The sequence below is a fragment of the Natator depressus genome, chromosome 1 (assembly GCF_965152275.1).
Source record: "Natator depressus isolate rNatDep1 chromosome 1, rNatDep2.hap1, whole genome shotgun sequence".
Classification (NCBI taxonomy): Eukaryota; Metazoa; Chordata; order Testudines; family Cheloniidae; genus Natator; species Natator depressus.
In genome coordinates, this window is record NC_134234.1 from 206,593,185 (window position 1) to 206,617,052 (window position 23,868).

The 23,868-nt window shown below is 42.2% G+C and overlaps 2 protein-coding genes across 2 annotated transcripts in view; one reads left to right on the forward strand and one right to left on the reverse strand.

The window, feature by feature from the left end:
* The window catches only part of LOC141984620 (cystatin-B-like), a 99,227-nt gene that overhangs the window by 45,938 nt on the left and 29,421 nt on the right, over positions 1-23,868 (reverse strand). The gene's annotated exons all lie outside the window — the stretch shown is intronic.
* LOC142000744 (glutathione S-transferase kappa 1-like) lies at positions 5,812-23,516 on the forward strand. Its single transcript, XM_074975265.1, has 8 exons — positions 5,812-5,999; positions 7,993-8,074; positions 8,914-9,042; positions 16,099-16,199; positions 16,548-16,583; positions 19,702-19,818; positions 20,389-20,482; positions 22,701-23,516. The coding sequence occupies exons 1-8, from the start codon at positions 5,904-5,906 to the stop codon at positions 22,748-22,750; spliced, it is 705 nt and encodes a 234-aa protein (XP_074831366.1). The 5' UTR covers positions 5,812-5,903; the 3' UTR covers positions 22,751-23,516.

Below are 23,868 nucleotides of genomic sequence, written 5' to 3' on the forward strand. Positions count from 1 at the left end.
TAGTCAGCATCCATTCTGCTTGATCCATGTTGTTACTAGTTTCTCTTGTGTGAATTTTTCCTTTCTAACAACTGTTTTAGATGTAACTTTCACCCTGCTGATTCTAAAACTATAGCAGAAGTAAAACTGATTCTAAAGTGGTGGAGGACTGGTCCATTGATTAATATATGAACTCCAATTAATTAAAGTCTACAATTCATTTCATATGAAACCTGATTTTTGTTTTTATCAAAAGTCTTGGGGCAAAAGTAGCAATTGATGCCCAGTTCAATAAGAAGGGTAAAGCCTCTAAGTCACTCCTGGTTTTATTAGGCAGTGGATAGTAACATTTACTATCCAGAGCATGTCATCAAATGTCTTTGGGTCGTTGCCAGGGTCTTCAAAAGCTTAATTACAGTGAATCTCTTTCAAAGCTTTGCTCAGATTACATGTGCTAGCTCATGGCCTCCTTACAGCTTGTTAACGCTGCCTTCCTCTCCGGGTCCCTGACACTCTTGTGTGCAATTACAGCCATTTGGCTCTGACTTTCAGGAGGAGCTAATTAATACATACCTGGGAAGAGAATGGAAAAAACTCTCCTTCTGAGTTCTGAGAAGAGGCAAAACTTTGAATGAAGAGGAGAAAAGGGGATAGAATATTAGGATGGGAGGAAAGGAAATATCAAAAACTGTGGGAAGAGCTTTGTCCTTCCATTTCCCAATCTCTCCTCTTAGTAGCAGGGAGTTATGAAGTCTCTTCTTTCAGATGGCATTTTGTGAGATTCAGAATCCCTATTGATCCCTGTTTCAGTTTTGGATTAAGCAAAATCAAGATAACAGAGTGTCCAGAACGATAAGATGCCATTACCGATATATTGAACCAGGATTATTCATAGACAGAGAAAATAGTAAATGACTGACGAGATCAGTGCAACCCAATATGAAAAGTAGAAGACCGTGAAGAAGATCAGAGCCTTAATGGAACCAACATGAGCCTGGTTCTGGGGGGGTCCTGGAAATTGGTAATTTCTCTTTGCATCTGTCTGGTGTGTCTCCACAGAGCGGTGATTAACAAGGTGGCTGAAACCATAAATATGAGGAAGGGAATGAATGGTTCCAGTAAATGCAAAATAATTACATAGAGGTGTGGTATGCTCAATTCTCTGGTTTGCTGGAGATTAGTGAGAAAGTCATATTTGAGTCCCAAAGTGAACAATTCATACACACTAATGGGACAGAAGTGCCTGAGGACACAAATAGGGAGCTCATGAGCTTTTTATTCTCTGCTTCAGCCAGAGGAAGAGGAGTGGAAGAAAGCGGTGATCTTCACTCAACAGAAGACACCAGCCAGGTGGCAAACCAGAGACAGAGAGTTTAAAATGCAAGATTACAGTTCTCTGGAGAGTATAGGTAGGTGACGCTTTCCACCATAATTAAGAACTGGAAAAAAGTTCTGGAGATGCCCAGACTTGCCAGAATCATATCACAGAAGGTCAGTTTTTCTGCTTTTCAACCAGTCACTGCAAATCACAGATGTGATCAATCCATTCCCCATAATCCCCATGATTAACTCAATCACTAAAATGATCAGAGCAAGGATAGGAAACACAGCAGACGTGTTTCAATTCACAGTCACCAAACTCCTGAATTCTGTTCCACAATTTCTAGGAGAAATTGCATAAGAGAACAGGGCTAACTACAGTGCAAATCTGCTGGTATTTGGTTGGCACATGCACTCACCTTCCATCTTTGTATATTAGTCCAGCACTACAGCTGATGACAAAATTAGGGATATTTTCAGATGATTATAAAAGAGCCAGCTGTATTTAGGATGATGCAAATTTCAGGCAGATTCTATTACTGGTATTTCTTTCTGCTCACATATATTTCAATAGCTTCCTCTACAATGTATTAGTTTTATGAAACCGTGATGACTTTATCTTTGCTACTGCATGTTTGGATTCTGGAAATCAGACAGCTGAGTAGCAGATCAGAAAACTTGATCGATGAGGAGACAGTTGTCACTGACACTTTAGACGTATTGAATGCAGCTTGCAACAAGGATCTCACAATATGCTCACAAAGGTCTTTGTTGCTGTTACTGTTTTTTGGGTGTTTATGATTTCTTTTGTCTGTTCAATGTCATTTAGTTTAACTGAGTTGTATAAAAAAATTTGTTGAACATGGGGAGAAGACAGAAGGAGAATTTTTGGTAGTTGAAATGGGACAAGTTAGTGAAGAAACAGGGAAACAAGATGTGTCTGACTGAAAGAAAAAGAGAAGGGTAAGACTCTTACGGACAAATGTACTTTTCCTATGCTCATTAAAGAAGAAGTTTGAAGTTTATTTACAAGGACTACAGCAGTACTTGATGCATTCCAGGGTCAGAAAGAGGTCTCACCTGCCACCTACTGGTGAATTGAGGGAAAAGACCTCAGAAGCAAACGATATTGGTATAGACAGACATGCGTTTCCAATCTGATCAGTTTTGGCTTAGTATTAAAATCAGTGCTAAACAACTATTGTATGACTAAATGGCAGCAAAACTGTACTTACCATGCACCAACTGAGCCTTGAACCTCACTTACTACACGGGGTAGTGATGCCAAATCAAGGAAGAAGTTAAAAGGGGTTGCAACAGTGAAGCCTTTGTTTAAAATAGTTTTATATGATTTGACTCTCCCACTCCACTGTTTAAGGATAGAACTGATCAGACTCCAGTTCTTACTTCTGCTCAATGATCACTAGAGCAGCATGATGAGCAGATGTAGTGAAAGTACACTGTTACAGTGAAAACTTCCATGATAAAGAGATTGTACTACAGTACTTGTATATGGTGAATTGAAAAATATTATTTCTTTTGTTTCTTTTTTACAGTGTAAATATTTGTAATAAAAATAAATATAAAGTGAGCACTGTCCACTTTGTATTGTGTTGTAACTGAAATAAATATACTTGAAAATGTACAAAACATCAACATATATTTAAATTAATGGTATTTTATTATGGTTTAACAGTGCGATTAATATTTTTAATTGCATGATTAATTGTGATTAATTTTTTTAATCATTGCCAGCCATATTATTTATTATTTACACTGCAGTATCACCTACTGACCCCAGTCATAGTCCATTGCAGCAGGCACTATACAGAACACAGCAAAAAGACAGTCCCTGCTCCGAGAAGTTTATAGTCTCAGTATAAAATAAGAGTAAACAGATGCACACAAGGGAAGCACAAGGAAACAGTAAGAACTGTGTAAGATTTGGATTCAGCAGCTTCCATGGAGCTGCTTGACATCTGCTTCATGCCTTGCTTTGTCTGCTCAGTGTCCAGCTCAGCTACATGGTACAGGGCCTAATCCCCTTTTCTTTTCCTTTTATTGGGTAACCAGGTGAAACTGGGACGATCTTTATTTTTGTGCATTGTATAGCACCGAGGCTGCTGTCCGTGCTATGTAAATAGGAAATAGCAATAAACGGGATTGTTTAAAGAGAATATGAAAGGCCATCTTCTGTTACAAATGCATCCAATGTGTTAGCTTCCTTATACACACATTTTCTCCTCTTTCTGTTTGAAAGCTAAGCATTATGCTCAGATCTAATTGGACTGATATTATACCAAATAGCTCTTACTTTTGTGAAAGAATAATTAATTCAATAGACTAGCTATGAAAACAATGAATTAGTGAGTGAGTCATTTGAGACAAGTCTATCTGATATCTGAAATTAGTGAAACAATTGTATTTGCTGTGACTTCATTGTCTTTCTTTTAAAGACTTTCATTCTGTCTTTTCGAATTTGTACAAGAGAGGCAGAAGTCAGGCTCACTTCACGAGAGGACTTCCCTCTTATCCCATGATGGCTTACTTTTCAAAAGTCAATTTAAATTAAATACATTTTTTTTAAAAAAAATATATATTTTTTAGAAATCTAGACCTGTTATGTGTTTTGGTGTAACTTGCATTATCCTTATGTTAAATTTGCATTATCCTAACAAAACACTGACTTTATTCATATCTCTTTTGTATGTTGTAGGTCACAGTGAAAATGAAAAGACAAAAAACAATACAACAGTTTTTCCACTCAAAGGCCTCAAAAACTAACCAAGGTGAAGAACACATCAAGAACCAAGAATATATCAACATGTCAACTGAAGGTTCAAGTGGTGTATCTACAGCCGACCAGCCCGAAGCACAAATACAGCTACCTATTGAAGAAACAGTGTCTCCAAAACCTAAAGGCATTTCCCGATGTTTGTTGGTCAAAGTGTTCCCATTTATTGACGTTACAAAAGATGGCTACTGGTACACCTTTTGCAAGAAAGCTTGCGAAGAAGGAAAGCTTCCCAATGCTATAACTGGTAAAAGTGGAGGAGCTTGGTTTGTCAAACCTATTAGCAAAGCCAATGCTGACAAACTACGTGAAAAGGCTGCAAAACACCAGGCCTCTGGAGTGCATCAACGTGCAGAAAGCTCACTATCTTTCTGCAGAAACTCAACTGACTGGCTAGAAGCATGTGGTGCAAAAGACTTAATAGTTGAAAAAGTGAAGAAACTCTCTCACCACATTCAAAAAATTTGCATACATGGCTAATGAATGCACCGATATAAATGGGCATCAAGTATTAAGTCATTGTGTCTTTTATCTTGATGTCAGGGGTAGAAGCTACATTTGGATCAATCAGAGAGCTATCCATTGAAAAAGTACTGGAAGAAGCAAAGACTTCAGTCCAGAAGTTGACTAATGAAGGCATTTATATTCAATCCTTAAGTGAAGAAGACAAGAAGTTTTTGTTAAGACAACTGAAAAAGTACACAGACTTGATTCTTAAAAATCTACAACAGGGATTTCTAGATTCTACTCAACCTCTGTGTAGCTTTTACAGATGCCTGTCCTATAAAACACTGACAGTTGAGTGGAGCGAGGCACTACCAGCAATGGGACTGCCATGTGATCAGGACAGAATAGAGAATTTGAGCATAGAGTGGAATATCATGGGACGAATGAATGAAGATTTGACTTCAACTAGTGGCTCGACCTGATCTTTGTGTTCCGTGTCCTGGGATGAAAGAAGCAGGAGTTCATCTCTTGCTACTCCCAGTCACAACAGCTACAGCTGAGCTTTCTTTTTCATCATTGAACAGAATTTTGTGTTCTGAAAGAAGTCGCCTTCTGCCTGATCATGTGAATGAACTAATGAGCATATCAGTTGAAGGAATGGAAGTATTGGACACACGAGACGCCACCAAAGATGAATGCAATGCATTCAAGAAGTTCATTAACACAGTTGTACAAAATTGTAACAGGAAACCAAGAAGGATGTAGACGCAGTGCTTCTTAGAAGGCTTGAGTAGCCAACTTTAATTTTATGTTAAATCTCATAAAATGGTCATGAAACATTTTTCAGTTTTTACTATGGTGCCATACCACCCGCCCACCTTCACCCTCACAGCCTCACCCCTCATCCGTCCTGACACCCCCCCCCCATTTCAATTCCTGGGGAAACCACTGCCGGCACCCCACCCTCTGCCCTCCCGCACTCCGAACCCCTCGGCCCCACCCCGTGTGTCTCTCACATTGAAGGGGTTTTTGCCAAAGTGGCCCCCACTTCAAAACCAGTGGCGAGCCCTGCCCGGGACCACGGGCGAGTAGAAGGCCCCAGCAGCCCTGGTACCAGGTCTCTGCGCGGAGGCGCGCACGGCCGGCGGCAAAGGGAACCGCTTCAGGGCCCGGGGAGAGCGGCCAGCAGGGGTCAGCAGCGCCCTGCCGCCGCGCGGCGGGGTGAGTGTCACGCCGTGTGGTCGCGGCTCAATAAGCGCCCCCGGCCAGAGGCCGCCACGGGGCTGGAGCGAGCGGGCCGGAGGGATCGCAGCCGCCCGAGCCGCGGCTGTGGGGCCGAGCGGCGCCCCCGGGGAGCGGGGCAATGGCGGCGGCAGCAGGGGGAGGCTTTGGCGGCAGCAAGAAAGTGGTGGAAATCTTCTACGACGTGGTGTCTCCGTATTCCTGGCTCGGGTTCGAGGTGAGGCGGGGACAGACAGACCGAGAACCGCAGGGGGAGAGGGACGAGGGCAGCGGGGGCGGGGAAGACTAGACTTTAGGCCTGTGGAAGTCCTAGGAAATCCCCGGTGTTTCCTGAGTCTCCGAGCCCCAAGGTGCTTCCCCTCCGTGTCATTGCGGAATTTTCCCTGGCTGGCAGCAGGCCTGGTCCGGACCGTGCTGGAGAAAAGGGAGATCATTTCTCCCCCACCCCTGCGCTTCTCTCCAGCAGAAGTGTGTGTGTAGTAAGAATAGTTTGCAAGGTCACAGCTCCCCTCTGTGTGTACTTACAGCTGGTCTGTTGGCCAGCTCTGGCTTAGTTGGTTTCCTACAGGATTCCAGCTCTTGTTTTCTTTTACAGAGGTGTGTTTGTGAAGTGAGCTGTAGCTCACGGAAGCTTATGCTCAAATACATTGGTTAGTCTCTAACGTGCCACAAGTCCTCCTTTTCTTCACGCTGACTGCGTTGCCTTGCCTGGAACAACCGAAGTTAGTACAACTGGATAAAAGCCAGCGAGGAGTGCTGACTGTTCACGGGAGAAAGTTACTCATTATACTTCAGAGAAGATTAATGTTCTACAGTTATTACTGGAGCACAGGTTATGAGCCTGATCTTAATCTTAATTACACAGGGCCTTTGGACTAAATTGTGCCCCGTGGAAACTCAGTGAAAGCAAAACCGTTTCAGGAGCATGAGGAGCCTACTGCGCCTTATGCCTAAAGCTAGCTGGAAAATGCTGCTAATGTTTTTAATTTGCAATAATTTTCATTCCACACATTTGGAAGAGGAACCAGGTTTTGGGAGGGGTTGTCTTTGTTGTTTTTGTTTTATTTTTGGTTGGTTGAAAATGTTGTAAAGAAACTTTTTAGTTTGCGGTTTCCCCCATTTCTCTCAACTATTTCCTGTTTCCATTTTGGCTAATGAAAAGAGGAGGAAAAGAAAGGAGAAAGGGGCAAGGAAACAAATTTTAACAACAAAGCCAAAAAATTCTCACTTTTGTCAAAAATTGAAAATTGCAACAAAACAAATTGCAGTAACTTTCATTTTTTTTAAAATGACCTTTGTTTGTCAATGTTTAGAATGAGAAATTTCAACCCACTCTATTTGTACAAGACTTACAAGGGTGACTTTAGGGATACACACATTGACGTCATACCTGCCTAACCTCTGGTTTTTCAGGGATTTCTCAAGCCCAATGGTGGTGTTTCCAAAATCTCAGGATGTTTGTTTTGGGGGTTTTTTTTAATGATGCTTTGGGTGGCAAGTATGTTGCTACCGTGAAAATGACATTAAAATCAAGGCAAAATTAAGGCAATCTGAGGCTAATAGTTATGTCTCAAGCAATAGATAGTGGGTTCAGTCTCCACTGCCAGTGACACACCTGGGGCATCACATGACACACTCTTTAAAATGAAAATTGAGATTCTCATTTTATCACATGACTCCATAGCTGGGTCCTGTAGCATCTATATCATCATCTGGTCCTGGATTAAATAGATTAGAGCAGCAATAAACAGAGTTGTTCTGTGAGACAGGCCCAGAGGAAATAGATCTAACTTATACTCACGAAGTGCTTAAAGAAAGGGGAGATGCTGCTGTTATCCTGATTTAAAAGAGAGAAATGAATCTGGTGTGTCATTTCTTCTTCCTGCTCCAGAGAGAAACCTGGGTGCAGTCGTGCATTTATCTCCATGGCTATCATTGGAGTGCATTTCACAGGGGTTTAGGGCTGCTTGATATTTTAATCCCTGGTCCCTCCGTAGGAATTTACAAACCTTCCCCACAGTATCACTGGCATGAAGATCTGAAGTGCCTTGCTGATCCCAGGGTTGATTTCTAATGGTCTCAGACAGATCAGGCTTTATCTGCTAGATGTATTTCAGTGCCCAGATCCTGGCTTCTGTCAGAGACTGAGCCCCTGGGCCTCACTGCAGGTCTTAGATGTTGTTTATCCATTATTATTTGTCCCATTGCAGGTGCTTTGCCGGTACCGGCACAACTGGAGCATTGAGTTGTGTTTTCGTCCTGCTTTCCTTGGAGGCATAATGAAGGAGACTGGTAGGTGTTCGACTGCTCCTGACCCTCAACAGGGAACATCTGGAACCTCCTTCAGAGTGTGGCTATGAGAGTGGAGATTCCATCTTGCACTCGGGCTCTGGCAGGGCACTGCTGTGAGGGAGCTCACCACAGACCCCAAAATGGATTCTATGGGGAATATCACAGACCACTGAGACTCCCTGCTGTCATTAACCAGGCATTGCTGAAGCCCTTCCATTCTACTCGGAGGTCTAAGGCTTTGTCTACACTAGCATTTTTGTTGGTCAGGAAACATTCTCTCTCTCCCCCCCCCCCCCCCAACTGACAAAAGTTTCACCAGCAAAAGCTATGTGGACATAGCTACTGCTGCTCGTTAGATTGAATTATGCCAGTGGGAGGGCTCTGTCATGAGTTCTGTTTCTGGCTCTGTTGGAGATTCGATTTGCCTGAAATCGCAAAGCACTTCATCTTGCTGTGCCTCAGTTTCTCACTTTTAAAATAGGGATAATGATCCTCACCCTCCTTAATAAAGTGCTTTATGATGAACAGCACTTTACTGTACCCAAAAGTTTATTTATCTTTTAAAAACTGATTTAGCTGGTGCAAACTCCTTTGTGGACATTCTTATTGGTTTAAAACTGGTTATGTCAGTTTAGCACCTGCAAATTTACTGATGCAAGTGAAACTGAAGTAAGCCAGGTTTAAACTCATATAAGAGTGTACTCACACAAAGTTGCAACTGTTTTACTAAATCAATATAAAATTACACTTTTCATTAGACTAGTTTAAACTTGTGTGTAGACCTGGCTTACCTCATTATAACTGGAATCTTCATTTTGTAATTTCACCTTTTCTGTAAGGCAACCAGCCCCCAGCGATGGTGCCCAAACGTGGGGAATACATGAAGAAGGATATAGAGAGGATGGCAAAATATTACCAGGTCCCACTGCAGCTCCCCAAGGATTTCTTTGGAAGTGTTATCAGAAAAGGTAAGTAGAGGAGGCTGCTTGGTCAGTGAGTTGACCTTTCACCTTAAGGAGCTCTGGGTCCAAATCTTACATGACATTGAAGGGGGGAAAATGAGATTAAATGTTCTCTTCTTCTTCCCCCATTTGTGATTTGTATGAAGTCAGTGCATAGCTTCGCATGAGTGGAAATTCCTACTCGGGAAAGGGCTGAGAGTGGGATAGCATAAGAGTTTCTGCAGATTGTGACTAAGGTGCTTTGGCAGAGCTGGGAGGGGGAACAGCTCAGGGTAGGAGGCAAGCCCACAAGCTCTGACACTGTAATATTTTTTTCATCACTGAATTACATGAGGCACAGATCTGTGCTTAAAAATAGCAAATAGTTTTGCAAATAAAAGCACTAAGTTCAGATCAGTCCTATTCACAGGGTCATGTTACTTTTGACTGTTCAGATGACTGCCAGAAATTCATGACACTATTCACAAATGCTGAAAATCTAAAATATTAGCACAAAAATTATTTGGTCAAAAATTCATACAGGAAAGTGTGTTCTTTGTTATTTACAGGGTGAATTTGATTTAAATCACTAGTCAGGAAGGCTCGATTATGTAGAAATCATGATTAAAAAGTGCATTCTTGTTGGTTGTTATAACCTAAATACATATTCTTCGCAACTCAGATAGATGTAGGTTTCATTTTTAGAAGGTACACACTATACATTTTTTAAGTGATTTATTTTGAAAACTTTTCAGATTAGTTTTACAGCTATATCAGAAAATGAATGATTGTTTGGTTATTTCATTTACCAAAGATAATTGAAGCACTTCACCTCCCAATGACATCATAAATATCTCCAATTCAACGGTTAATCATTAATATTTGGAGGATTTTCTTGCCATACTGTATTAGGAGAAGAACATCACCAGACAGGCATTTAAATTGTTTTGTTTAACTAAAACAACAATGTTATGTGTTCTGGGTTTTTTCTTCAACAGCACACATATAATATTTTAACAAAACAAACATATGAATTTTTTAATTTAGTTAAACATTCAAGATTTTTAAAATCAGGTTTGTTTTTCTTAAAATGGTTTTTAACTAAAATAGTTAAATGAAATATTTTAAAAAAACAAAAATTAAATCAACTGTCAGCCAGGTCAACGTGAGAAACTTAAAATATTGGCTTCTGCAGCTAACTCAGTCGTCTTCACCTTCATTTTCCTGTTTGTTCATAATCTGTAAAAGAAAAACAAGCTTTCCTGCTTTTTCAGGTCCCAAATGATTTCTCAGTTTGGAATGAATTAGTCCAAAGTAAGAAAATATTCTTTCTACACCGGCAGAAGAAGCTACTGCTGTTAAAAATGAGATTATCACTTCAACAGTCTCTGAATCCAAGTGCTTAAGTGACTTCTACCAGCTCACTGGTGTGACTTTCTTTAAAATATCATCAGCAAACATATATTTCTTGAATGGTTTCACCCTTAGCTCTGAAGTTTATTATAGTTGGCATTCTGGAGGGATGATTGCTGGATGGCCATGTCATAGCCAACTCCTCTTCTTCAGCAGTTAAGGTTTGACCCTGGTACCGAGTATTGAGAATATTTGCAAGAAAATGAGCTGGGGATAGTGCTTGTCCCATTTGTTTTTTAATGCTTGTAATGATAGAATATCAGGGTTGGAAGGGACCTCAGGAGGTCATCTAGTCCAACCCCTGCTCAAAGCAGGACCAATCCCCAACTAAATCATCCCAGCCAGGGCTTTGTCAAGCCTGACCTTAAAAATATCTAAGGAAGGAGATTCCACCACCTCCCTAAGTAACGCATTCCAGTGTTTCACCACCCTCCTAGTGAAAAAGTTTTTCCTAATATCCAACCTAAACCTCCCCCACTGCAACTTGAGACCATTACTCCTTGTTCTGTCATCAGCTACCACTGAGAACAGTCTAGATCCATCCTCTTTGGAACCCCCTTTCAGGTAGCTGAAAGCAGCTATCAAATCCCCCCTCATTCTTCTCTTCTGCAGACTAAACAATCCCAGTTCCCTCAGCCTCTCCTCATAACTCATGTGTTCCAGTCCCCTACTCATTTTTGTTGCCCTCCGCTGGACGTTTTCCAATTTTTCCACATCCTTCTTGTAGTGTGGGGCCCAAAACTGGACACAGTACTCCAGATGAGGCCTCACCAATGTTAAATAGAGGGGAACGATCACGTCCCTCGATCTGCTGGCAGTACCCCTACATGTACGTCCCAAAATGCCATTGGCCTTCTTGGCAACAAGGGCACACTGTTGACTCATATCCAGCTTCTCGTCCACTGTAACCCCTAGGTCCTTTTCTGCAGAACTGCTGCCGAGCTATTCGGTCCCTAGTCTGTAGCGGTGCATGGAGTTCTTCTGTCCTAAGTGCAGGACTCTGCACTTGTCCTTGCTGAACCTTATCACATTTCTTTTGGCCCAATCCTCTAATTTGTCTAGGTCCCTCTGTATCCTATCCCTACCCTCCAGCGTATCTACCTCTCCTCCCAGTTTAGTGTCATCTGCAAACTTGCTGAGGGTGCAATCCACACCATCCTCCAGATCATTTATGAAGCTATTGAACAAAACCGGCCCCAGGACCGACCCTTGGGGCACTCCACTTGATACCGGCTGCCAACTAGACATGGAGCCATTGATCACTACCCGTTGAGCCCGACAATCTAGCCAGCTTTCTATCCACCTTATAGTCCATTCATCCAGCCCATACTTCTTTAACTTGCTGGCAAGAATACTGTGGGAGACCGTGTCAAAAGCTTTGCTAAAGTCAAGGAACAACACGTCCACCGCTTTCCCCTCATCCACAGAGCCAGTTATCTCGTCATAGAAGGCAATTGGATTAATCGGGCATGACTGCCCTTGGTGAATCCATGCTGACTGTTCCTGATCACTTTCTTCTCCTCTAAGTGCTTCAGAATTGATTCCTTGAGGACCTGCTCCATGATTTTTCCAGGGACTGAGGTGAGGCTGACTGGCCTGTAGTTCCCAGGATCCTCCTTCTTCCCTTTTTTAAAGATGGGCACTACATTAGCCTTTTTCCAGTCGTCCGGGACTTCGCCCGATCGCCATGAGTTTTCAAAGATAATGGCCAATGGCTCTGCAATCACATCCGCCAACTCCTTTAGCACTCTCGGATGCAGCACATCTGGCCCCATGGACTTGTGCTCGTCCAGCTTTTCTAAATAGTCCCGAACCACTTCTTTCTTCACAGAGGGCTGGTCACCTCCTCCCCATGCTGTGCTGCCCAGTGCAGTAGTCTGGGAGCTGACCTTGTTCGTGAAGACAGAGGCAAAAAAAGCATTGAGTACATTAGCTTTTTCCACATCCTCTGTCACTAGGTTGCCTCCCTCATTCAGTAAGGGGCCCACACTTTCCTTGACTTTCTTCTTGTTGCTAACATACCTGAAGAAACCCTTCTTGTTACTCTTAACATCTCTTGCTAGCTGCAACTCCAAGTGTGATTTGGCCTTCCTGGTTTCACTCCTGCATCCCCGAGCAATATTTTTGTACTCTTCCCTGGTCATTTGTCCAATCTTCCACTTCTTGTAAGCTTCTTTTTTGTGTTCAAGATCAGCAAGGATTTCACTGTTAAGCCAAGCTGGTCGCCTGCCATATTTACTATTCTTTCTACACTTTGGGATGGTTTGTCCCTGTAACCTCAATAAAGATTCTTTAAAATACAGCCAGCTCTCCTGGACTGTATTGTAACTCTGTCCTCACATATTTCTCTTTTTAAGATCTCACTCTGTTCCGTTCCAATTTCTACAGCATCAGCAATAAAACAGCTATTTCCCTGCATTTTGTTCATGGCTGTAGAAATAGGCTTCAGGATATTCAGCATGTGGTCAACATTTCTCTTAAGCCCCATGTTGAGAACTTTGGCTGTGACAGTGCCATCTATTTTTTCACAATTTTGTTCACAAACTGTCATCAAATTAGGCCAGTTCTTGATATAGTGCTCAAAACAGTCCACTACTGAGTTCCATCGCACGTCTTGTGGGAGAGTTAGCTTTGTTCCTTCCAGTTTTTTTTCAGAGCAGCTGCTGCAAAGTGGCTGTTACGGAAGTATTTTGCAATTTCAACAACATTAGCCTTTATTTCTGGAACACTGAAGTCTTTGGCTAGGAGGTGCATCAGATGAACACTGCAACCATATGTTATTAGCTTGTGACTCTCTTCTAAATAATTTCTTCTCATCTTGGATACATTTGCAGCATTGTCTGTGACCAAGCTGTGTAGTAAACATTTGAATTTTTTTTTCCACAGTTTGTTATAGCTTTTACTGCTGCTACTTGTAAGTATTCTGCTGTGTGTGCATTTCCTGATGTATCTATTGTTTCTGTAAGGAAGACATTCCCTTCTTCTGTTGTCACACAAGCACATATAACAGGATCATTGTGGACATTGCTCCACCCATCAAGACTCAGGTTAACAATTTTACCCTCTACACCTTTTGCACACTGCTAACAATTTCTCTTTCATACACTTTATCCAGCAATTTGCCTGCAACATCTGGTCTGTTGGGTGGACTCTATCCTGGTCTTAATGACTGAACCATGTTATTGAAGTGTGGGTTCTCAATCACACGGAAAGGAGAGTTTGTTGCATAAACAAACAGGGCAATTTTTTTCATCAATTACCACTTTTTGTAAACTGCTGGTTCTTATCACAAACTTATCTATGGTTGTTTCTGGATGATTTTTTTTCTTTTTGCTACAGGTGATATACTGTGGCTATGTGACATACATGATGTGACTGAAACACTATCATTGCCAGATAACTCTGAAACTATAGAAAATGATGGTGATCTTGAAGGTGGATAGTCTTCAGAATCCTGCATGTTGAGGATGGATTTTCTTAAACAAAATGAGTCAATGCACTTATTTAATTATTATTACCATACTGCTCATTTAGTATTACTCCATTGCATTCACTGACACTCAGTACTACTTTAAAGGTGAAATGGTAAAAGGAAGATCTGCCTATTTCAGCTATTTATTTTTTATCACAACTGCATCTAAAATGATAGTACCATAGAGTAACAACTATATTTATTTTTTGTTCAAACATGATAATTTAAGAATAGGCCAGAAGGAAGACAGGCAGTCCTTAAGAAAGAAGTATGAAATAAAAAAGTTTACCAACCTGAAGATCCTGCATGTTCAGACATGTTCCTTTCATCATCTTCAAAGCAGCTTCCTCCTGAGAAGGAACACTTCTCATGATGTTGTTTCATTTGGCAACCAGGCCCTGTATTTCTTTGTTGCACTGTTTGCATTTTGCACGCATGCCGGTCTTACCCACAGGTAGAGGAACTTCATTACAATATTCCCAAACTGGGTCTCTTTTACGGCCTGCTGCCATTATAGGTTTTCCCTTCTAGTGAGAGAATGGTATGGTAGATCTCAAATCAATGAAGGCTACACTCAGAAAGACCTCAAGACTTCTGGAATATGCCGCTCAAACAGTTTCACTTTTTTGTTTCTACTGCCTGTCCCTCCCTTCTGACATTTATCTCCAAGCTTCTTCTCCTTGTCCAGATCTATTCTGCCCCCAACAATCTTCTGTTCATTGAACTTTTTTAAACTTTGCACTTTTAGAGACAGGTAAGGGATTGACTCTGTGTACACAAATTTGCAGAGGGACAGTAGGGTTGAGGTCTGTTATTTCTCCCCTCTATATTTTATTTATTTAAAAACATTTTTGCTGTTAACATCTCTGGAGACACAAATCCACAGTTTGAGAACTGTAAAATTCAGCATCTCTGATGGTATCATCTAGACTGAGCACTGAGTCCCAGTGGGTAGATAGAAAGATTAACCTAAATAATCTATACAGAAGCCCCTGGAACCCCATGAGATTGAGTCCCTAATCCATGAACTATGGAACTCATTTACAAACCTTTTCTTAAACATTACATGAATATATTGTCTCATACTATAGAATTAGAATTTATAATTCCTATTCCATGATGAGATATCTTTGAGTTATATTGTTTCTTAATTAAAACAGTCTTTAGATTGGTTTTTTCCTCAAAAAGCATTTTATCAAAAAAATCTGATTTAATAACTTTTTAAAAAAAAAAAAAAAACATTGATTTTTTTTTTTATTCACCCTGGTTATTTATTATACTACTGCTTTAAAAAAGTTTCCATCATCAAAGCAGAGTGCAGAACCAATTCCATGTGACTTAGGTGACCAACCACACGCAACCAGAAACAAATTGCAACTGACTGAAGTGAACGGTTTACAACAACCCTCTATAGGCTGAAAATTCTTCATCAAGTTTATTGATTATTTAGAAATAATGAATAGATCAGTGGGAATCAGGATAGACTTTTGAATGAGTCACTCAACAGAAATGGGGCTGAATTCAAAACAAGTATTACTGGCAATGAATAGTTTGACCTGCTCTAATAGAGAGGGTTAAGACCCCAAGGATTGGTACCACTGTACATCCATGAATATAACTAGTGCTCAAGATATTAATACTGCTACTTCTTAGCACTTAACTTGAAATCTGCCATGTGCAGTTCATACATTAGTGAGCTAGTGCCTAACGTGCAGAGAAGCTGAGTACCCACAATTCTGGTTAAAATCAGTGGAATTGAGGATGTTGAGCACCTCTGAATATCAGGTCCTATTTGTCTCTAGTTGGACTTCCAATTTGGAGGTCCCAGAACTAGAAGCAACTCTTGAAAGTTTGGCCCATGATGTTTTTGGCCATAACAAACTTTGAGTCCACTCTCCATCTGAGACCAGTGCAGACTGTGTTCAGCAAACTATTCCCATAGATGAATCCCAACTACATCCCTTTCCTAGAGCACCCTCTCCCTGTTCAGAACCTGCTGCAGACTTGAGTAGCTAACTCCTTGGGACAGTCCCAAGGAAATCCCATAGAGAAGTAGGCTTCTTATGAACATTGGCAAGAGTTTCATTAATGACCTTTTTGCTCCTTGGGGACATTCCCAGGGCAGTGGCAGACTTCATTGGTTGATGCTGTTCCTATGCCTCCTCAATGTGTCTTTCTGTCTTTCACATCAAACCCAGGGAGCCTTTCTGCCATGCGCTTTATCACAGCTGTGGATATGACACAGCCACAGTTCCTGGAACCCATGTCCAGAGAGCTCTGGATGCGCATCTGGTCCCGGGTGAGTACTTCTACATATCCCCAATCCAGCTCCTTTCCCCATCTTCCTGACCCTCCTCTACCCACAACCATGTAGTGTCAGCAGGAGGGTTGAAATCTGTGGTTCAGGGTTCAATCCAAGGAAAGCACTACATTTCAAGAGTCCACATAATCCAGTTCCAGTTTGGGTGAATGGGATCTTTTCTTCTTTCCTGTGGGAAATTCTCCAGTAGGATCCCTGTCCTCAGCTGAGTTTTTCTGACTCCATCCCTGCAGGAAGACAGGGTCACTGTGAGAAATTCTCTTTGTAGATTCAGCATCTTGTTCATAAACATTTAACCATTTGATTTACTCCTCCTCCTCTCACCAGGATGAAGATATCACCCAACCAGAGAGTATATTGGCAGTAAGTTTCTCCCTGTCAATACTGCTTCTACATTCATTTGTTGTGATTTATTGGATGTGGGCCTTAGGGTTACCGTCTATGGAGACAACTTAAATAATTTTCACTGGCTGTGGATTTTTTAAGGGATCATTTGGAGTTATCAGAAAATTCCCTTAGGGAAAATGTGACTCCCATGTCAGTGACTCCAATCCCCTAAGTCTGTGGAAATGTGGGGGTAATTTCCCAAGTAACTTTGGTGCATTTTATTGCCAGGCCTAGGGTGGATATTTAGGTACTGGTGCCTTCCCTAGCAGGATGCCCCAGAATAGGCAGTGGATACACAATTTAAAATATAATTAATAAACAGTAATAAAGCCAGGAGCAGTGTTCAAGAGGGAGCTCAGGGAAGGGAGTGGGTTTGCTTCTACAAAAGGCTTTTAACTTGAGTTAAAATTTGATTCAGAAGGCAGATTGTGGAGGGGGCAGTGGTGGTGGTGTAGCTGGGCTCCATTCTCAAACCCCAATTTCTTGGTATGCCTTTCTTTGAAGTTGCTTTGAAATAGTGTCAATTCTTCTTTTCCTCAGTTCCACTCTCTGCATCCTGCCTCTTCTGTTTGTTAGATCTCTGGCTATAATGCAGAGATAGGCAGAAGACAGTGTTCAGATCTGAACCAGGATTAGTTTTGGGGTTTGTGTTTGAGGCCAAATCAAGGCCACAGTTCCAATTTGATCCCAAACTAGGATCTCATATTCTAGCCCTAGATGGTGGCCAAGTATTAGCTCCCACCTTAATTTTACAAACACTATTTTTACTACTACTCTTATATAGCACTTTTCATCAGTATATCTCAAAGCAGAGAGGTTGCAGAAGATTATTTTAGGCAGTGTTAGCGTGAGAATCCAGGTCTCTAAAAGTCTTAAGCTATGTCTACACTGCTAAGTTTTTTTTACCAAAAGTTATGCCACTTTTATTAAAGCGCTTTAATTAAACCGCTGTTGCATGTCCACACTCTCTGCTCCTTGTGTCGCTGGAGTGCATCCAAACTAGCAGCTCTTGCTATTACTATTACAAGAGAGCAGTGCATTGTGGGTAGCTATCCCACTGTGCAACTGGCTGGGTGCTTTGGGAAGGGTTTGCAGTGCCTCACATGATGCAGGTTTCTCAATCCCATTGTTCCACGGGCATCCTAATAGATTGCTAGTCACTTTTCAACTGAAGTGTGGAGGGTAGCGGGGGAGAGTGTGTGTGTCTCCTCATGCTGTCTCGTAAATTCAGACAGCCACCAGAAACAATCAGTCCTGGGGAAAACCCAACATCAGCCCCTGCCTCCCTCCCTCCCTGGCTCTGGGACAGACACACACACACCCAACCCTGCCTGCCTCTGTGTTTAGTGTGGGAGACAGCAGGAGCCTTCCATGTTAATGATTTGCTCTTTGTTTCCCTGGAGCAGAGCAGCACAGCGTGCTGACTGTCAGAACGGAGCTTTGAAAGGGGAGGGGTGCATGCCCGCAGGGCTACTGAGCTCAAAACAATGAGCAGAGCGGTTACTTCAGGCATTGTGGGACACCTCCGGAGGCCAATTACAGCGATAAAAGCAAGCAATATGTTCACGCTGGCACTTTGGCGATAAAAAGCCTTATCACTCTTGTCTGGGTGGTTTTATTAAAACGCTGCAAGTGAGGAGGTTTGTCTCGAAAAGTGGCTTTGTAGTATGTACATCTCTGCTGTTTCATCGCCAAAAGCTGCCTTTTGGTGAAAAAACTTGGCAGTGTAGACCAGCCCTTAGCCACACAGTCACACTACCTTTCAGAATAAATATTCTAGGTATATGTGCTGTGGCTTGTCCTGTCTCTTTTCCCTCTTAGACCAGAGCTAGAACTCAGAACATCAGCTCTCCAATAGTCTACTTCTTCCTAGCAAATGTAAATCCACTGGGAAAAGATGTGTCAAGGCCACTCTTAGTGGCTGGTCCACATAGTAGTTAGCAGTTACTCCTGTAGCTCAAGCAGTAAAGCTGTATGCTGTTGAACTGAGACTTTAACTATGTGAGAAAGTTGCACCAGTTTAATATAAGGTGTGAATTTAAAATAAAGTAGCTAAATTGGAGCAAACCCCTGTCTAGACGCTTATTGTGGTTTGGGAGCAGTTTTTTTCAGGTTAGCATTAATTGATGGGAACAGGTTTAAGCTAAACAGAAATAAGCGACCCTCAGAATGAAATAAGTGTCCCCAGAGCAGGGCGTTGCAAACCAATTTACATTCAACTGGTGCAGCTTATTTGTATAGACAAGGCCTGAATATCCAGGTTCAACCCTGCTGATGGTCCATTTTGTGGACTTTATGGTTATATGTGAGAGAATTTGTTCAAGTTTTTTCTTTTTTTTTAAAATGAGGTTCTTTCATTGACACGGAGATTTTATAGTAAAGATCTTAACAATCTGTACATTATGTTGTGACACAGTAAGATATGGGTTGTCCCACTTTTGGGCCCTGTGTCTCACATTTTGATTGTTGGCATCACACCATGGTAGATTTGAAGTTTGAGAAGTTCACTGCTAGAACAAGGGATGAGGATCCTCTTTTTGTCTCCAATGAAGTAGAACATGCGTTGACCTTCTGTACCAGCATTCCAGTTCTGAAGATCACCCATCAACTTCCAGTTAGGCTTACTGAGTTTGGTCTCTGTCATGCAGTGTCACTCCTCCTTCCTCTCTTGCTGTGTTTGGCAGGTTCCTTCCAATACTGTTTAGACACTTTTAATACATTAATACTCATCTTCATCTTCTTTTCCACTACAGCACTTCATCTGTCTTAGTTCATATGTTGAAAGTACTTAACTTGAACTAAGCATAAACTCCCTTTCGCACTTTGGCTAGCTAATTGAAAGCCCACCTAACAAGAGCTGCATATTTTGAGCCTGGGAGGTGATATCCCTTCATCTTCATATCAAAAGTCACTCGGAATAGGTGATGTAACCAGGCAATGGGAGAAAGTAGGCCAGACGTCCTGCCAGAGAAATGTTGTAGGCGGAATAATTGTGTGACAACAGATCTTCAAGCAATGAAGCTGCATGTAATTTATTATGTAACTATCATGAAAACAATAGCTGTTCCTATTTTCTGTCTGTCTGCCTTCTCAGGCTGCAGGGGAGGCTGGGTTACCCTCAGCGCTGGCCCAGAAGCTACTGGCAATGACCTCGACCCCTGAGGTGAAGAATCGCCTGAAGGCGACAACAGAGGAGGCACTGAAATATGGGGTGAGAAGCTCCCATTGCCACATGGGATTAGATGTGTGTGTTCCTTTCCCAACAGTGATATTGTGGGTCAAGGCAGGATGAAAGGGTAGATCAGAATACACAAGGATCCCATTGCTCTCAGACCTTTTTTTGTATTTTAAACACACATCTTGCAAGCCAGCTCAATACCCTCAGTATTAGTGCAGGAAACTATCTTTTGGGAAACCCAGGTCTGATTCCTGGCCCATTCGAAGGGAGGTGTCAAGGGACTGGCATGCCAGAGACCAGAGCTAGTGCCTGGGGTCACTGCTCTCCGCTACCATGCCTGAAGCCGTGGTTTGATTCTGATTCCTTTTCTCTCAGTCCCATGGGATGACAGGGCCATAAGAGTTTTGCAGAATCCAGGCTTGGTGCATGGGACCCAGATTTGAGATAGAGAAAGAAGAAAGGAAGGGAAAGGGAAAAAGAAAGTGAGAGCGCGAGGGAGGAGGAAAGGTGATACAGTTCTTTGTAGAAGTTTTTCTTAGAACTGGTCTTGTGCTTATTCGTCTCTTTGTGATTGTCCCTGTTTTGTCTCCATGGGGGCATTAGGCATTTGGAATGCCAGCAGTTGTGGCCCATGTTAATGGTGAATCTCACCTCTTCTTTGGCTCTGATCGTTTAGAGCTCCTGGGCAATGTTATAGGTGAGTGTTTCTAGTAACGTTTCCCTCTGTTTTCTCTCCCTGGTAATTATCCATCTGCTCTAATGGGATGTGTAATGTGACAGACAAATTAACACTCTGGGGGTATGTCTACACTGCAATTAAAAACCCATGGCTGGCATGTGCCAGCTGGCTCAGGCTAAGGGGCTGTTTAATTACAGTGTAGACACTCAGGCTCAGACTGGAGCCCAGGCTCTAGGAACCTGCAAAGGGGGAGGTTCCAGACCTCGGGCTGTAGCCTAAGCCCGAATGTCTGCACCACAATTAAACAGCCCTGCAGCCTGAGCCCTAGTCAGGTGGCACAGGTCAGCCATGGGTGTCTAATTGCAGTGTAGACATACCCAAAGAATCAGAATCTCCTTCCCTCTTGGGCCAGGGGAAGGGAGAGCTATATCTTTGTATCATCTGCATGTTATCAATTATTTTACATTTTCTTCCAGATCATTGATAAAAATAGTGAATATCATTATACCAAGAACTGATCCCTGAAGGATCCCAGTGAAGGCACCCCAAGTACTTAAGTCTCAGTTAGTAGCTACATGTTGAAACCTGTCAGTTACCCAGCTTTTAACCCATTGAGCCATATTGATTTTGAGTAGCACTCATGTTTGAATCAGAATATCAGGTGGTATTAATTCAAATGTCTTACTTAAATCCACATCTCCACAGAGTTACCTTTATCTACCAGACTTGAAATCTTTTCAAAGAATTATATAAAATTTGTTTGACCGGACTCTCCATTATTTTTGCCTGGGCTTTGTTAGACTGACTAGCCCTTAATTATCCAAATCATCCTATTTACCCTTTTTAAGGATTGGCCTGACAGTGGCTTTCTTCCACTTCTGTCCCTTTCTAGTTTTCCTAGGGTTCTTAAAAATTTACATCAGTGGACCAAAGAGCGCCTTGATAAGGTCTTCTAAAACTCTTGGTTGCAAATCAATCAGATCAGCTAATTTTACAATGTTTAACATTAGTAGAAGTTGTGTAACATCCTCCTTAGTTCCCACTGTAAAAGAAGGTATGCTTGTCTGATTAACTCCGCTTTGGTGGCAATATTCCTTTTCCCCATGCCAGCCCCCTCCCCAGTGATGAGGTTACATGTTGAGCTCTGCCTCTGCTGGCAGAATGTCTGGAGACTGATGACCAGATGCTCAGCTGGGGAATGGTGCAGCTACACACTATGGACTAAATCCCCAGCTAAAGATCCAGCCTTTTTAAAAAAAAAATAAAAATAAAAAAATGGAAGCCTTCCCAGTCACCTGATGTCCTGTTTTAAGACTGTCGGCATCTCTGAGGTGCCATTCTCACATTACTGTAGTGATTAAGGTGGAATTTTGAAAACTAGTTGTAGGTGCTGGACAGGAAATTGCAACTAGCTAAGTCAAGTAAAGTTTATTTTTGGTATAAAGTGGCAAAAAAAATTGAGCTCAGGTGAGACCCTGTATTTGTTGGGTGTAATAGCTGAGGAACCACCTGTCCAAATCATTTCAAATCTGACAGAAGAATATACCTCAATCCTAGACTTACCCTAGTAAAGGGAAATCAGCCTAAAACTTGTTTATGGATTTTAGCAAGGAGAAAGAGAACAAATTCAGGATTACAATGGAGGCCTACTACTACCAGGACTTCATTAATCCTAAAATGAGAGGGGTTCTAGTTCCATTTCCATAGCAGACAGTCCAGCTGGATGTGTATTCTGCTTAGCTTATAGTTTTGTGATTTCTTTTTCTTTTTTGTTCTAAAATAACTTGGATTTTAATTAAGAGAACTGGCATAGGTTGTGGTGACTGTAAAAAAAAAAAACAGCATTACCCACTGTTGGATGAGCCAGAAAAAGGGAAACTGAATTTCAACCTCAGATTTGGCAGTGTTTGGGGAGTGGCGTGTCATTCATGGGAAATGAGTTCATGATCCCTTTTTGACCTAGCACTGTGAGGAAATTGGCTAAGGGATGCCAGGCTTGATGACAGGCTCCATAGCCCATCCTTAACCTCCAGATCTTAACATTCAAGCTTATCTTTGGTGCTGGGCAGTACATCTCAGGTAGCAGAGTCCAGTAGCCTAGATGTGAAAAGCTCTGCATCCCATTAATTATGTTCCTATTTCAGCACAATTACCCATTCCATGAGGAGGAAGGGCAGCCTTACCCTGCAACCCACCCCCAGTATCAGGATTTAATTTTTGTTGGCTTTTCTTACAGGAGAGAAATGGCTGGGACCAGTTCCTGCAGCTTCAAAACCCAGGATGTGAGAGATCCAGGTGCAATATGAAACAACCAGAAAATAAGTGACTAAAATTCGAGTGAAGCAGTAACATCCATGCCTGAGACGTGGCATCTAAGGTCCCAGAGGGTCTGGGAGGAGAGTAGTGATGTTCCCCTGGAATCCTCTGTCAGGAGAATAATGGGGACTCTAGTTCTACTGAGGTAGAGCTCTGTGATAGACTGAGACTGATTTTTCACCATACAGAGATTTTTTTTTTTCCAGGCAGGATGGGGATGTGGTGACACTTTGGTGAGTGAAATGTTAATACAGGGACATGGGCAAGGGCAGGGCAATGGCAGAGCTCTGGCTGGCTGATAAGGATGATTGAAATCTTGTCTCACTAGTGGTCTGCAGTCTGAAAGTGCGCTGCTGAGAACAACTCAATTTGTTTACCCTGTGAAGTGTAAATGCTTGTCAGGTTTTTGTCTCAATCTACCCAAAGTGGGGCAGTATTTGGTGATCAGTGGGAACTGCTAGGGGCACTACAGCTGTAAGTTTTATATATTCCAACTCTCCTGACCTGGCTGCAGGAAATCGTTTTCAGGCCGAGAGCTCAGAGCAGGGTTTGAGTCCTGTCTGTGTCAGTGCCTTGCAGCTCAGCCCGTATTGCCAGTCCATTGCCTCATTATCCCTGCATTGCTGTGCCCTTGAACGCCTCTCATGTGGTTGTTGTATAATGTAATTCTCTCTCTCTCTCTCTCATTATCTGAATCCCTCACTTGGAATAAATTTCATCTGATTGTTAGCCTGGACATTTTGCATTGTGGGGACACACTGGCTGTTTATTCCCCCACAAAGTGCAATTTATTCTACTCTGAAAAATGACATTTGAGCTAGATACCTGTGGCCTAGTGGAATCCTCAGCCCCGATTTAGGTGCCTCACAAAATAAGAAACAAATACAGCAATATCTAGGTCTCTATATCAGAACAGACCAATATCTCAAGTGGCCTAGTGACCTGTCTGCCATATCACCTCTCGGAGTCACCACTTCCTCGGCTGAGCATGTTTGGGCTAGGAGACCGCTCTCCCTGGCGTGAGTGTGACTTCGCTGGGAGCCACAACAGCCTGGGTGACTGATTTTTTTCTCTCTCCTGGGCAGTGT

Bases quoted from the DNA above. Each gene is read 5' to 3' on its own strand.
- LOC142000744 (XM_074975265.1), top strand. From the start codon at position 5,904: ATGGCGGCGGCAGCAGGGGGAGGCTTTGGCGGCAGCAAGAAAGTGGTG. The intron at 8,075-8,913 runs GTAGGTGTTCGA...CTTTTCTGTAAG, and splicing joins AGGCATAATGAAGGAGACTG to GCAACCAGCCCCCAGCGATG. The intron at 19,819-20,388 runs GTGAGAAGCTCC...TGGGGGCATTAG, and splicing joins AGGAGGCACTGAAATATGGG to GCATTTGGAATGCCAGCAGT.